This window comes from Nansenia antarctica, assembly GCF_963989245.1.
Source record: "Nansenia antarctica genome assembly, chromosome: 3".
Lineage (NCBI taxonomy): Eukaryota > Metazoa > Chordata > Actinopteri > Argentiniformes > Microstomatidae > Nansenia > Nansenia antarctica.
Window position 1 is genome coordinate 48,753,340 of NC_137688.1, and position 14,404 is coordinate 48,767,743.

A 14,404-nucleotide genomic window follows, 5' to 3' on the forward strand; every position below is an offset into this window, starting at 1 on the left:
GTGCTTAAGTGAGTTAATTAGCATGTGCACCAACCTCGTTGCCCTTTCCCTGGGACATGCTGTCGTTGGTCAGTTCCTCGTCAAACATGTGACTGCTCTTCCCCTTCCTCTTGGGCTTCTTCTCCTCTTTGTCCGTTTCGCTGCTGCTGTGGTCGTTGTCGTCGTCATCGTCATCATCGTTGTCATCATCATCATCATCGTCGTCGTCGCTCGCGCTGCCCCCGTCGTCCTCCTCTCCCCCGCTCCCTCCTTCTTTCTGGGCAGCCATCTTGCCTTTCTTCTTCCCGGCGGTGGGCCTCCAGTCGTTATCGTCCTCGCTGTCGTAGTCGTCCATATCGTTCAGCTCCTCCATGGTGGTGAAGTCCAGCATGGGCCGGTTCCGACGCAGGTTCCACTTTTTGGGTTCCGCCGCACTCTCCTCTGCGTTCCCGCTCCCGTTCCCGCTCCCACTCCCGCTGCCGCTAGCCTCCGATGTGTCCGAGGCCTTCTCGCTCCTCCTCCGGCTCTTGGAGCCTCCTGACGTAGGGTCTTTGGTGGTGCTGTCGGAAGAGGAAGGCTGACCTTTAGGTTTCTCGTCTTCCTCGGTCGGGGTGTCGTCGGCGGTCAGTTCTTTGGCCTCTTCCTCGTCGATCCTTTCGTCCGCAGACGCAACGTTGTCGGAGTCGCTGTCGGAGCCCGCGGCGCTCTCCTTGGACCCTTCCTCATCACTGCCATTGCCGCTGCCCTCTGACCCTAGGAGGAAGGGAGGAGAGAAAGAAAACAGAGGGTGTATTTGAAATGGGGAAAGGATATTGTGACTGTTATGACCACGTTATCATGATGATAACTGCAAAAAAAAATCATTAGTTTGATTCACTCCTCCAAATTTAAATCATGCAATCTGTAAGGCAGATCAACAAGAGCATCTGGATTTCTAGGCGTCCTGTCAGGTCCAGGTCCAACAGGGTAGATCCTAGGAGGTTCACAGTGCAACAGAATCTCATTATCTGCTCCTGGCCTGTGTGCCTGTGTGCCTGTGTGTCTGTGTGTGTGTGTGTGTGTGTGTGTGTGTGTGTGTGTGTGTGTGTGTGTGTGTGTGTGCCTCTGCAGACAGGTAGGAATAGACACCTCTGGGCCGACAGGGTGATTAGTCCAGCAGCCTCACAGTGCCTCAAGGCAAGATCGCCTCAGCAGCCTGGTCCCATGGCCATGCATTGAGACGGTGCCAAACACCCGTTCTATCAGACTGTACACACAGACATGCAGGGCTATGAGGACATCATCCTCGCCTCAGCATACGTGCCTGAGCAGGATGGCAGACACACTAGATGCCTTGGACCACTCGAACAGCAGCAATGTCCATCGTAGAGTGGGTGTTTGCCCTACCGAGTCACTTTACACCCACAACATACACGTCAAACAGATACTTCTAGGTTCCTTCAGCTCCAACACTCATCCAGACAACGTTGATAAAGTTTGCACAAGCAACAAGCACATCAAGGAATTACTCATCACAAAGCTGTTTTGAAACTTCAAATGGGATAATGTTAGGAGGATATTTTGTTTTCTAACTGACACTTGCCACTTGTGTTGAGATGTGCTGCAGCTGATCTGAGTGCAGTGTTTGAAGCCTATCGATGATTCATATTCGATGTACTGTATGCTCCTCTCTGCTCTTATGATGCTCTTAAGATGTACTGTAAAACACACATTTTCTCGACCAGGTGTTTTGGGAAACATGTTACATTGTCGTTCTGAACGAACTACGTATCAAACTCTTGCAAAAGCTTAAGTTCCATCACTATTGGGAAACGAGGCCCTGAGCGGTTTGTGTTGTTGTTACCCAACCTTATTCCACTTGTGTTACTAGCGTTACAGTGTTACTACTACATAGAACAACACTTCCATTTGCGTTATTCGCATTTGACATTTCGGAGAAATTATGAATAATATCTGGTAAAATCCATGTGCGGTGAAAGGATATTACATTTTAGAATGAATGAGTGAAGGGAGTGGCTACCTGAGGCATCAGCATCTCCCACTTCGAAATCACTGTCGTCTGAGCTGTCATAATCCAGGGCGTCCAGGAGCGAAGCCGCCAGGGGCTTCACCTGCCTGCGCTTCGACCCGCGGTCCACTAAGATGAGGAGAAATGTAGTAAGGTAAATGGTAAATGGACTGCACTTATATAGCTCGTTTTTGGCTGCTCCAAAGCGCTTTACAACGGCCTCTCATTCACCCATTCACACACACACATTCACACACCAATGGCGGCAAGCTACCATGCAAGGCGCCAGCCTGCTCACTGGGAGCAATTTGGGGTTCAGTGTGTCTTGCCCAACGACACTTCGACATGTGGCCAGCCAGGGCGCAAACCGCCGATCTGACAACCTTGCGATCATTAGACGGCGGCTCTACCTCCTGTGCCACAGCCGCCCATAGGAGACATTTAGAATGACAGAGTCATGGCGGTCAGACATGGAACAGGCACAAAACACCATAAAACTAACCATCTGATGTATTTTAGTATTTGTGTGTGATGTATTTTTCCAGGACCAAATTAGTTACCTAGCCAAATGTTATATTTTGTTTTGATTTGAGGTTCCAATGTCTTTGTTGTTTTGGTTGGACACATATTAGGCTACATTGATAGGATGTTCATTTTGGTTGGGCTTATGAAACACCCTTCAGTTATGGCCATGATCATACTGTACCTCACCAATGCTTTGTGATGATAGACAACAATCAATGCAACCAACTGGGTTGATAAATAAATGAAAATTAAGAACATGACTAAATCCTGGTACACACATAAAGATAATCTGGCTGATTTTGGCCCGATTTCCCCTCTTCCAACCAAGGACAGCAAACGCCCGATTATCGGATGGCTCTACAGATTATCCTACAAGATTATCCTGTGGTGTGAGGTGTGTTAAGAGTCAATTTCTCCCGACAATCTGCTCGGAAAATGGTCAGGGCTGGCGATCATAAATATTAAACATGCTCAATATTTACGATCAAAAGTCCTCTTGTGTGTGGGCGAAACTGCCAACTTGCGAGTCCGATTGTGATGTGGAATGGAATGTAGCCAATCAAGAAGCAAGTTGATGACGCGTCTTCTTTTCGTTCTTCAAACTGTATTTGCCCTGTCGCACATGGCTGCCTTGTACAGGTCAGTCAGGGTACTACTACCCAGGGCTGGACTGGCCATCTGGCATACCGGGCATTTGCCCGGTGGGCCGCGGTAGTTTATTTTTTTTTTACCAGCCGGCCCGGCCGAAAGCTACCATCGAACGGCCCATAAATCGAAAGCTACCATTGAACGGCCCATAAATCAGGAACAGCGGCCCATTGGTCAATTTTCTATGCAGACACTGGGCTGGCCCAATCAACAGAGAGAAGGGGGGGGGGGGGGGGGGGTCAGGGGTCACGCACGCACGCAGCACCAGACCTCCGTCTCAGTTTCGCAGTAGTTTTGGGCCGAGCCGGCCGGCAAAATAAATTTTGTTAGCCTGGATAGTTACTAGATAGATACTGAGAGAGATGGAGCGCAAAAGCACACTAAAACGGAAGGGAGGCTGGGAAAAACTTAGGGAGAAAAACAAAAAGAAACTCGAGGAAGATGCTGCCAAATGTGTAAACATTAGTGACATGTTTGCTGCACCCTCAAGTTTACCACAGCAGCAACAGCAACAGGTTGAAGAGGAGGCTAGCAGGGAGGAGCGGGAGCAGGGTACAGATACAGAGGTTTAGGGTTAGGGTTAGGGTTGAAGAGGAGGCTAGCAGGGAGGAGCGGGAGCAGGGTACAGATACAGAGGTTTAGGGTTAGGGTTAGGGTTGAAGAGGAGGCTAGCAGGGAGGAGCGGGAGCAGGGTACAGATACAGAGGATAGAGAGGATACAGAAGAAGCGGGGCCGAGTCAGCCTGTAACCGTTGACCCGGTAAGGAAAATATACGTAGGTAGCTGTTAGGGGTGTAACGGATCGCCCCCCACGGTTCGGCACGCATGTGTACCGCGGATCAATTGCAAAATGTAACCAAGTAATAATATTACTTAATATTAGTTAATATCCCTTGTAAATCACAATGTAGAGTTGCCATGAAAAGATAGACGCGACAGTTGCGTGCTTTGTTCTACTCTAAAGCGCAATGATAGGTTGATAATGGAGAAAAAAAATCTAGAACAACAAGGCTCCGTTCGTAAATTCGCTCTGGAATCTGATCACTGAGTACACTGGTCTACTTGCACTGGTACCATTGCTTACTGTATGTAGTCGTCTTTGTAGAGGTTTGGGGGAATACTACAGTTTGTCATATGACTGTACAGCACAGTATATAAGACGAGTATATAAGGCAAGTATTTTTGTGCTGGTGTGGTCCGACCGATTGGGGTGGGCCTGTCTGGGCCAAAAATGCCAGGGCCTAATTTTTGTCCCAGTCCAGCCCTGCTACTACCCTACTGAGATTTCTGGCTTGGGGGACGAGACTCTCGGTAGGACAGATCGTTGTATGTGGTGTGCTGTATTGGGAATATCAGAGCACACCACACACAATACGATCAAAACTGTTCAATCCATGATTTTTTATGTTCATGTGTGGGGTCTCTCTCAGATAAAAAAAATCTGTTAAGATTTAGAAAATCTTTATGTGTGTACCAGGCTTTAGATAGCCTACAATAACAGCAATAGAAAAATTACAGTACCTACAGGTCAGGAATGATTCATTTTCTTAAGTTAATCTTAGACGTGTAACTCTAACAGGCATGAAACTCTGCATTCAAAAGTCAATGTCTTCTCATGCAAAAATACTAGAACATGCATGCAAAATAGTTCTACTCAAGCTACAATAATAGCTAGCTAACGTTAACCTAGACTTATATCCACTTGGTTGCTATGCGATAGCATAGAACACACAGTCTACTCTAGAACACACAGGACAGTCTACTCTAGAACACACAGGACAGTCTAGATAGAACACACAGGACAGTCTATAGCTAACGTTGCTAACTGGTTAGCTACATTGCAAGCTAGACGTGCTACAGCGTCTCAAACGACACTCGCATAACGTAGCTGACAGCAAGCATTTCGTATTGTTGGTATGTTTGTTCGGCCGGGGTCCAGAAAGACATTTAATTAGCTAGCTGGCTACCAACTGTCAGTCTGTCAATGAAGCTACGCTAGCTAGCTAACTTAGCTAACGTTAGCAATGAATGAATGATTCGCACCGGTTAATATTCATGCAATTCTTTACAAAATAACATGTTTTTGGTTTGACTGTACGCAGATATGTGTGCCCCTTTTGTCGATAATCATGATATCGAAAGCATAACTCACTGTATAGGTTTTCTCGCTTATATTTGAATGAACAAAGGCACAAAGAACGCCTCCTCAAACCATGTTCTGGTGCACAAGCTGCCTGCTTCGTAGGGTACGTTCGCAAATTCGCTGTGAGAGCGCCGGAGCACACACTGGGTTCAACGTCATAGAACGACCAAGTCATTTGATTGGACAAGAGGCATTCCATGAGTGCTGATCAGATTTCCAGAGCAAATTTACGAACGCAGCCGTAGTGTTCGCAGTGGTGACGTTCGCTGCAAGGGGTGGATGTTGCAACCATGGCAACGGTCGATGAAGAGGGCTCGTGGATCATGAGATGATGGCAAACATGATGCGATTAATATTGTTCTATATCTATGATTTGAAGTGGCATACACTAACAGTTACGTTCCTAGTCACCCAGAGACACAAATATATTGAAATAAGTCATGATGAATATTATGACACATGATATATATAAAATAATACTTTTAGGGCCAGTTTCACAGACAAGGCTTAAGCCTAATCCTGGACTAAAAAGCATCTTCAATGGAGATTTTACATTGAAAGTGTGATTTAGTCCAGGACTAGGCTTAAGCCTTGTCTGTGAAACCGGCCCTTAGTGTTGTAACAAATGATAATGACGGAATGTTAACCTTTTTCATTTACATATGACTCTTTTCCTTAACGTATGCTACTTAGCAGCAGTGCATGTTTACATGTTCCTAATGCTTATCATGTTAAAGTTTTTGCAGTATTCATTCAGGTTCACTTGCCAGTCAACATACTGCCAAGACGGGATGGTTGCTAAGGCTGAGCACCAACACCACATCTCCCCATAATACTAAGCCAAAGTGCTACAGCGTCCAGACAGTGTTTTGCTTTGGCTTGGAGCTCCTTGGCCTACACAACACTTGATTTGCTGCTAGAGACTTAGTTAGATCCAGATCCTGATTGGCATATCAAGCTAAAGCTTTGTTTGGACACACCCAGCCCTGAAACAGCTGAGGTCAGAAATGTCCATATGGTTTGGGAGATTTAGAATAGTGTGAAAAAAAACAACCATACAATCAATGTATTAGTCAATTGAAACTCAGATGTCTTTGCATCATCTTATCACCCAACTGATTATTTCTGAGTCGAGGACATGACTGTCATGATGATGCATTCATCTACATCTATCATTCGTGGAATATTCAAATGCTGGGAGAGAAACATCTTCGAGCTAACTAACAAGGTATTTTGGAAAGGACCAATGACACTTATTAAGAATGTGTGGTAGGAGGATGATGGGGATTTGATCTTCAATTTGATTTCCCTTTGCTCGACTTGAAGTGCAGGACCTGAGAGTACTGACGATACCATGGTTACTGGTCTTTTCTGTTTGCACAGCCGGTTGCCACCACAGGGAATTCTGGAGTCAATCGGGTCAGGTGGCGAGTGTCTTATCTTTCACTCCTTCAATTTCTCTCCATGAGTCTCTCTCTCACTGTCAACCGAGGAGGGACATTGAATGATAAATCACTTTAAATATATCACATAGCCCAATTTAATAGACTACTGATAGATTGAGAGAGTAATGTTATGCATATTATACAGTACATCAAATTTAAAAGGTTTTCCGTGCCTGCAGGTGTGCTGTTTAATTCTGAAATAGCAATGGTTATCTTTATTGAATTAAAAACACCCTGTCTGAAGAGGTGTCACAACTACAGTATACTGAGATACATTCATTAAAAAATCCTATATAATTTCAAAAATGCCCATAGCAACATAAAACGACATGTTCTAATCTATTTCAATACAAGACACAGTGTGTCTGGAGGAGTAATTGTCTGGACAGTAAACATGGGCTAAAAGTGTCTGTTTTGGCTTGTTTTCAGAATGAGGTTTGCTTCCATTGTCCTCCTTTGACTTTGACCAGTTTAGCAAACAGGAGACGATTACAATAAATGAGCCTAGATTGATCCTGATACACAGCGAGGGGAAGACTGATGGGGGAGGCGAGCAAAATGGATGATTACGACTGTCCTTGTCCGATGACAAATGGCACTGTATTGTGCTTGAAAGTCAGTTCTTTTTTTTATCTCCTGGCATCAAAACTCTCTTGGGATATCATCATTGCCATCAGCATCATCATCATCGAGATCAACATTGTCACCTCTCGCTTTCTCCTTCACAGTTTTGTTAGATACAGTACTGTATACTACATACTACACACATACTTACATGCATGCATGTACACACACACACACACACATACAGATATGGATAATTATTGTCTGAGTGAGAAATACATAAAAATGAAAAGCTCTTAAGTGGTCAAGGTCAATAGAACATTCACTGACTGTGTTCATACACTGTGTACATGAGCAGGATAGACCATTATTTGGATTTTAAAAAAAGTCCTTGGAAGCAAATTGATTCTTCAAAAGTCAGTTCCTCATATCAGGTGGTTGGTGCAATAGTCATGCTGGTTCCCACTGGTGTTCTGCATATTGTATTAGACCTGGGTTCAAATATTTTTTTTTATCATTTCAAATGCTTTTCTGTTCTTGATTTAGTTTGCCTGGCACAATGAAGCCAGTTCAGGCACTCCACTGCAAATGCAAATATTTGAAAACCCTCCTTCAACCCCTGCATTCTCTGTATGCACGTGTAACAAATACGACACTAGGCATAAACAATATACTGGTTGAAACCATACTGCGTATCCATATATACCCACCCTTAGCCACTGAGAGAGAGATGAGATGTTTTCAGTGTTGTACAGGTGTTGTTGTGCCTCTGTGAAGGAAGTCAGCAGTGGATGAAGAACATGCTGAGAGAGCATCTGGACACCAGGCAGAAAGAGAGATCTTGATTATTTGTTTCAAGTTGATTAGTGAAAACTAGATTTGTTTAGGCAACACACTTATGGTAGGGTTTGGCCTGAAGGGGGACACAAAGCATATGTCATATGGAACACTGACTGTGACCCAAATACCTCATGGTGCTTCACAAGTCAGTCAAACTATGGTAAAGACTATTACAGATTAAAATATACTGTGAAATGTAGGACACTGTACTCTATGGATCTCTCTTACCCCTCTCTTTTAGTAAGAAAAAACTGAAGTATACAAACATCAAATACATTGACAAATGAACATCTTGAAGTAGTAGACACGGTTCCACCTGATGTGTGAGAAGATGAAGCTTGATGAAACAGCATCTGTAAGTTGATCTAAGAGGAGAAGAGGTTCACACACACACACACACACACACACACACACACACACACACACACACACACACACACACAGGCCTAGAGCTGAGTGCTGGGATCTTGAGAAACTGTCCCACTGTAGATATCTGTCAGCTCGATGAGCCAGGGGACAGAACCAATTACATTAGGAACAAGAATAACATAGGGTTTAGAAAATAAAAACATTCCTATAAAGACACAGTGTGCCACAGAAGGTTTAAAACCTCATTTGAAGAGGAATAATTGCGTTGGACGTTATTTATGAATCCTGGAGTAGCATGTAACAAAATGTTTCCATTGATCTACAGCTCCCCACAATCTCAGCGTTTTGCATTTAAATTGAAATATGTATCCATTCATATGGTATAAATCATGTGAAAGCCATGGTATGTACCATTTATCTTTCCTGTGACTCCCTATGATTTTCTGCTTTTTTTTCTCCTCTTTCTCTCTCCCATACACTGTGGGCAAATTTGATTACCAACACAGCCGCTGTATGTGGAGATGTTATCTTAATGTTATCCTAGCGTTTCTGTCCTCACACAGCCAAGCCAAATGTATTATCATTTCAGGTCATGATCATTTTCACCTTGAGCTAGAGAACACCTAAACTATTAATACAATTGATACAAACAGACGCAAATAGCCTATACATGTTTTCCCTACCCTTCGCAATTATGTCTGGAAATAGACAAGTATTAATATGATCACTCTGATGTTTAGCCTATTCCTAAAGCTGGTGTAATGCATTTTATAGTAGCTTGTTATAATAGTGAGTGAAAGGGACTTGAATCAACTGCTCTCAGCTGAATACTACAGTATTTGTCTGATGACTGCATTCTGCTCGGTGAGAGATGAAAGGGAAACTACTGGATCGTGTAGCACGTTTCAGTCTGACTACTTCCCTTCATACTGTATGACTACCTGCCATGTTCATGGGAAGAGATAGTCCACTTTAATCAACCACCATTCTCAAAATTAGACACAGTGAGATGCCTCTTTGAAGTTGTACATTGTCGTTCCTTGCGGAGTTAACCTTTTCATTGGCCACTGGTTTGAAATCATATACGGTGCGATATGATTTTTTGATTTTAATGATACATTTGAGCCCCCACTGAACCTATCAATGTGATGCACATCTGTCATCATTGTATGGTTTTTATACACACGGAACACCGACGTACTGTATGTTCATACAGAAACACTGACAAGGAGAGACAAACAGCAACTATTTCCCAGCATGTGTGCTACTTGCACCTTCACATCGTGGCATTGGGCCGATACACTCATCTTACTGCACAAGGAGATTGACTACCTTCCAGGTAGCCTTTCAACTCTGCTACTTTGTATGCTGCGATGTTTCAATCATGTTCCGTGAGCTCGTCTGGTGGAGATTCTCAAAAAAGCGGATGGCATATGTCTGACAACTTCCAATTTCCTTTAAAAATGTGCAACTATTTATAAAACTTCTGGGCGCTCTCTCCTTGGTGCCTGAGACAGAGCCTCCATTTCCCTGATGGATTGGCTGTCATATTCCGACAGAGCGGTGCTTCTTTTAGTTTATAGACATCTCTGTGCTCCTGACTGTGGAGTACACACCGTCGTTTTTCTCTCTTATCGTTACGATGCTGTTTTCTTCCAAGACATAAACACAAACAAGCAATAGAGTGGAATATCATTACCGTTTCAGTTTAAACCTGCTTGTGATGTTGTGCACGTGCCGTCACTGGCTATATGCATGTTATCATGATTGAATGAGAAAGTAAAAAAGCAATGTATATGTATGGGTGTGTGTAGTGACGTGCTCATGAACATGCGATCATGTTTGTTTGTGTGCACGTGTGTGTGTGTGTGTGTGTGTGTGTGTGTGTGTGTGTGTGTGTGTGTGTGTGTGTGTGTGTGTGTGTGTGTGTGTGTGTGTGTGTGTGTGGTGTGTGTGTGTGTGTGTGTGTGTGTGTGTGTGTGTGTGTGTGTGTGTGTGTGGGTGTGGGTGTGTGTGGGTGTGTGTGTGTGTGTGTGTGTGTGTGTGTGTGTGTCTGACCTAGTGGACATTGTCTTCCTGGAAAATCTGGTCCCTCCAGCGGGCCTGCTTGTGAGCAGCCGCTTATCAGCTCCGACCAGAGCCGCCCTCACTCCCAACCACCTCCATCGCCTGAGAGGAAAATAAATTGCACCCATGCAGTTAATAAGAATAAAAAATATTGTGAGTGAAGCTCACGCAACCATTAGAAATACCCCATTGAAACGTCTGGGGGGAAAAGTTTGGTATTAACAAACTCCATCTTTGCTCCATGAGAGGAAAGAAACATCTCCCTATGCCAGCCAGCCAGCGTTCGACCCGCATCTCATGATGAACAATGCAGGTGGTTCCCTCTCCTCCACACAGCAAAACAAACATTTATTTCCATCGTATTACACTGGGAGTGTCATGGTGCATATTGAATTCTCTACTACACCGTGACTGCATCCATGGAAGGTAATTACATATTGAATGTTCTTTTTGTTCATTCAGCTCCTGGAGGGGAAAATCCATCTGTTGCTCTGAGAGATTGTATGGAGAAATTCATGTCTTGTCAAGCCTCAAACACAACCATTTACTTCAATATCAGAACAGGTATAGCTATGCCAGATATCTGTGCCATGGTAAATTAGATTCTGGGAATACTACACAAAATATTTCCTCATGCTCTATGAAATAAGAGGGGGATTGCATGATTCTTGTTTTGAGAAGGCCATGACAGTTAAAAAAACAACTAATCTGGAGATAGTCCAGGGGGGTATTCCATCAACATTGCTAAAGGAAAATCAAGGCTTATTTTTGATAAATCTCACGAGATATTGCTACCTGGATGTTGTGTGACTTTTACAAATACAGATGATTGCAACTAATGAGAGTGTCTCATCCTGTAAGACAACAGGCTTGTTTGAGTTCAAGATTGAACCTGACAAGAATGAAGACGAGGATAGGCGAGTGTATCTGTGCAGTCTCAAATTGGACAATGAAGTACAGTTCTGACTGCACGACTTGAAAAATGGCAGTGAAAACATGGCTGTGAAATCCTCAACATCCTATGAATAATCACCACATAATGCAATAATGCAACCATCAACATATATGTGCAATCAACAGATCTCTCAAATACCATCATGATTTAGCATTCAATGGATGCATTTGCAGAGTACATTTTCTAACAAAAATATTCCTATTTGCCAATGGCACAATATCAGGCGTTAAGGAAAACTGATTCGATATACAGTATCTGACAGTTAAAGATGTGGTTGGTTGTGGTTAGGCCTATTGATTTAAGTGACAATTTTCTAAGAGGGTTTCTTTTTAAAATGTCATGCTTAAGAGATGCAGATAGTGACCTCTAGGCACACACCTTCTGCCTCTCAATCAATCAATCAATCAATCAATCAAACTTTATTTATGTAGCACAAGTCATGCATTGAATGCAACTCCAAGTGCTGAACATAAAAACAATAGTAAATAAACTACAATACAATAAAACAAAGGGTAGAACGAAATAGATAAAATAAATATAACACAATAAAACCAGGAATGAAACAAGAAATAGAAGATAAGATAGGAGTAACAGTGCAAGCTGACATAGGTACTAGATAAAAGCCAAGCTAAAAAGATGTGTTTTCTTTTAAAGACATCCCTACTCTCAGCCACCCTCAAGTCCTCCGGCAAGCCGTTCACAGTCTGGGGCCATAGTGGCTAAAAGTGGCCTCGCCATGGGTCAGACTGGACCCCTAGAACAACCAAAAGTTGGTTCGTCACATGTTGGTTGTAGTTAACAGTTTATTAAATGTTGTTAATTGACAGTTATTTTTCAATGTTGACTTAAAGTTGTAATTTGATACTTATCATCTAACGTTTCTGCATGTTTGCAAATGTAATTGTTTGTATTAGAGCTTCACATTACAGATAATCACCTCTCCAACCTCACCTCACAGATGACTGAAATCTTCTTCAAATGCAGAAAACATCACATTGTACGCCTTCACACACTAAAACTAAACACATCCAACTTCAGACAACAAATTAACATAAAACTTGTGATGTTCCACGGTCAATAACAAGGCAACCAATTCGCTAATAAGAGTCATTAATAATAATAATAATAATGCATTTTATTTATAAAAGCACTTTACATATAAAATCTCAGAGTGCTTACAACACAGTAGATAAAGCAATAAAAACATTCAATTAAAAGGCTAAAAAAAGGCTCTATTAAAAAGGTGGGTTTTAAGGCCCCGTTTAAAAGCATCCACAGACTGTGGTGCCCTTAGGTGGTCAGGGAGAGCATTCCACAGCCTGGGAGCAGCCGAGCAGAAGGCCCGATCTCCCATCGTGCGGAGCTTGGTCCTGGGGGTCTTGAGGACATTAGCCATTGGGATGGGCCAATGCAAGTTATTTGTAATTGATTAATTGTGAGTGATTTGATAGTGACAGAGTCTGCTTCTATTGGATAAAATAGAAGCAAATCCCACCCCCAATCTCACAGAGAAGTGGCTTGCTTCAATTGTGGTCCTGAAACTAAGGGAAAAGTGGTATTTTTCAGTGCATCGATGACCTATTACTTAATTTAAAATCGGTTTGGCTGCCAACGATTGACTAATCGATTCATCGAATAATCTCACCCATCCCTAAATGTAATTGAACTAAGTAGTAATATGTACCTGTCCTATTAATACATACATTTAAAAACATTTTTATTTGGTTAGTTGTATTATACAATATACTGTTTATGTGGAAGAAAGAATTGCCTTCAAAACAATATACATTTATTTTTACCCCAATATTGTCTTACATCCTGCGAAATCTGGTAGAAAGAAAGGTGACATGCGCATTTCAGGTTGGCAATGTGGGACTAATGCAAATGGAATGGAAAATGGAAATACTAGAGATGACTGATGAACTACTGCCACAACAAACACTAGCTAGCTATATCGTTGCATGCTTATCAGTCATCAGCTAACCAGTCTTTTCACCAATTAGCTACCATCATAATAATTGCGACATAGAGTGTACTATTTTCTGCTGATTGTTAATTACTCTATGAATGAAAACTTCCATATGGTACACAAGGCAACGAACAAGGATTTGAATGGACATGTTCGTTCTACTCATTGTATTTGTATGGTTTTAACGTTGTCACACAGTTATTTTCCACCATCTCTCTAAGGTTGGCATGAGACAGTGAATTAACAGGCTTTTACATACATTTATACAATGGACATTGCTGCACATGCAATTATTCCTCATGACGTATATACAACGATACAACCAAAAAGCAATCTTAATAAAACTTAGCATTTTCTAAATGCCAGTGGGGTTGTGATAAAATGTTGAAATATTGGGGTCAAATCCAGGGTAAATTGAAATCTAAAGATGAGAAAACCACAGAGAAAACTAAATGCCAGTTTTTGTCTTGGCTGGGACCTGTACGTATTTTAAGATTCAGGTGATACTTGTTCTGTTTGACCAGCCAATTATTCAGCCTGTTTTGTGTTACTTGACAAACAACTATTCCCATAGTCATTTGGATAATGCACATCTACCACCGTGTATTCTTCCCAACTCTCCACCACAGTTTCTAGAAGCAGCCCCATCCCCTCCCACCAGTACCCAACCCTCCCAAAGAGAACCTACTGCCACCGCACAAAAGTCAAATCTCTGTCCACTGTGCCTGCGCCTCTGTCAGATTGGGAGGGAGAGCTATTGTTCTCAGTAAGATCCCCTGCTTCAGCTTGTGGGATTAGCAGTGGTAAGGCGCAGGCTTGGCAGACTCTAGCTGTGGGCTTGCACATTCTAGCTGCACTGCAGCGCCATGCGGCTGTCTACTTCTGGGCTCTA

At 42.8% G+C, this 14,404-nt stretch overlaps 1 protein-coding gene across 1 annotated transcript in view; it reads right to left on the reverse strand.

The window, feature by feature from the left end:
- The window catches only part of LOC308152168 (PHD finger protein 14-like), a 55,884-nt gene extending 50,505 nt beyond the window's left edge, over positions 1-5,379 (reverse strand). Inside the window, 3 exon segments of the mRNA XM_080525089.1 lie at positions 35-732; positions 2,000-2,116; positions 5,313-5,379. Coding sequence (XP_080381215.1) covers positions 35-732; positions 2,000-2,116; position 5,313 — 816 coding nt within the window. The 5' untranslated portion in view covers positions 5,314-5,379.
- Positions 5,380-14,404: the final 9,025 nt, after the last annotated feature.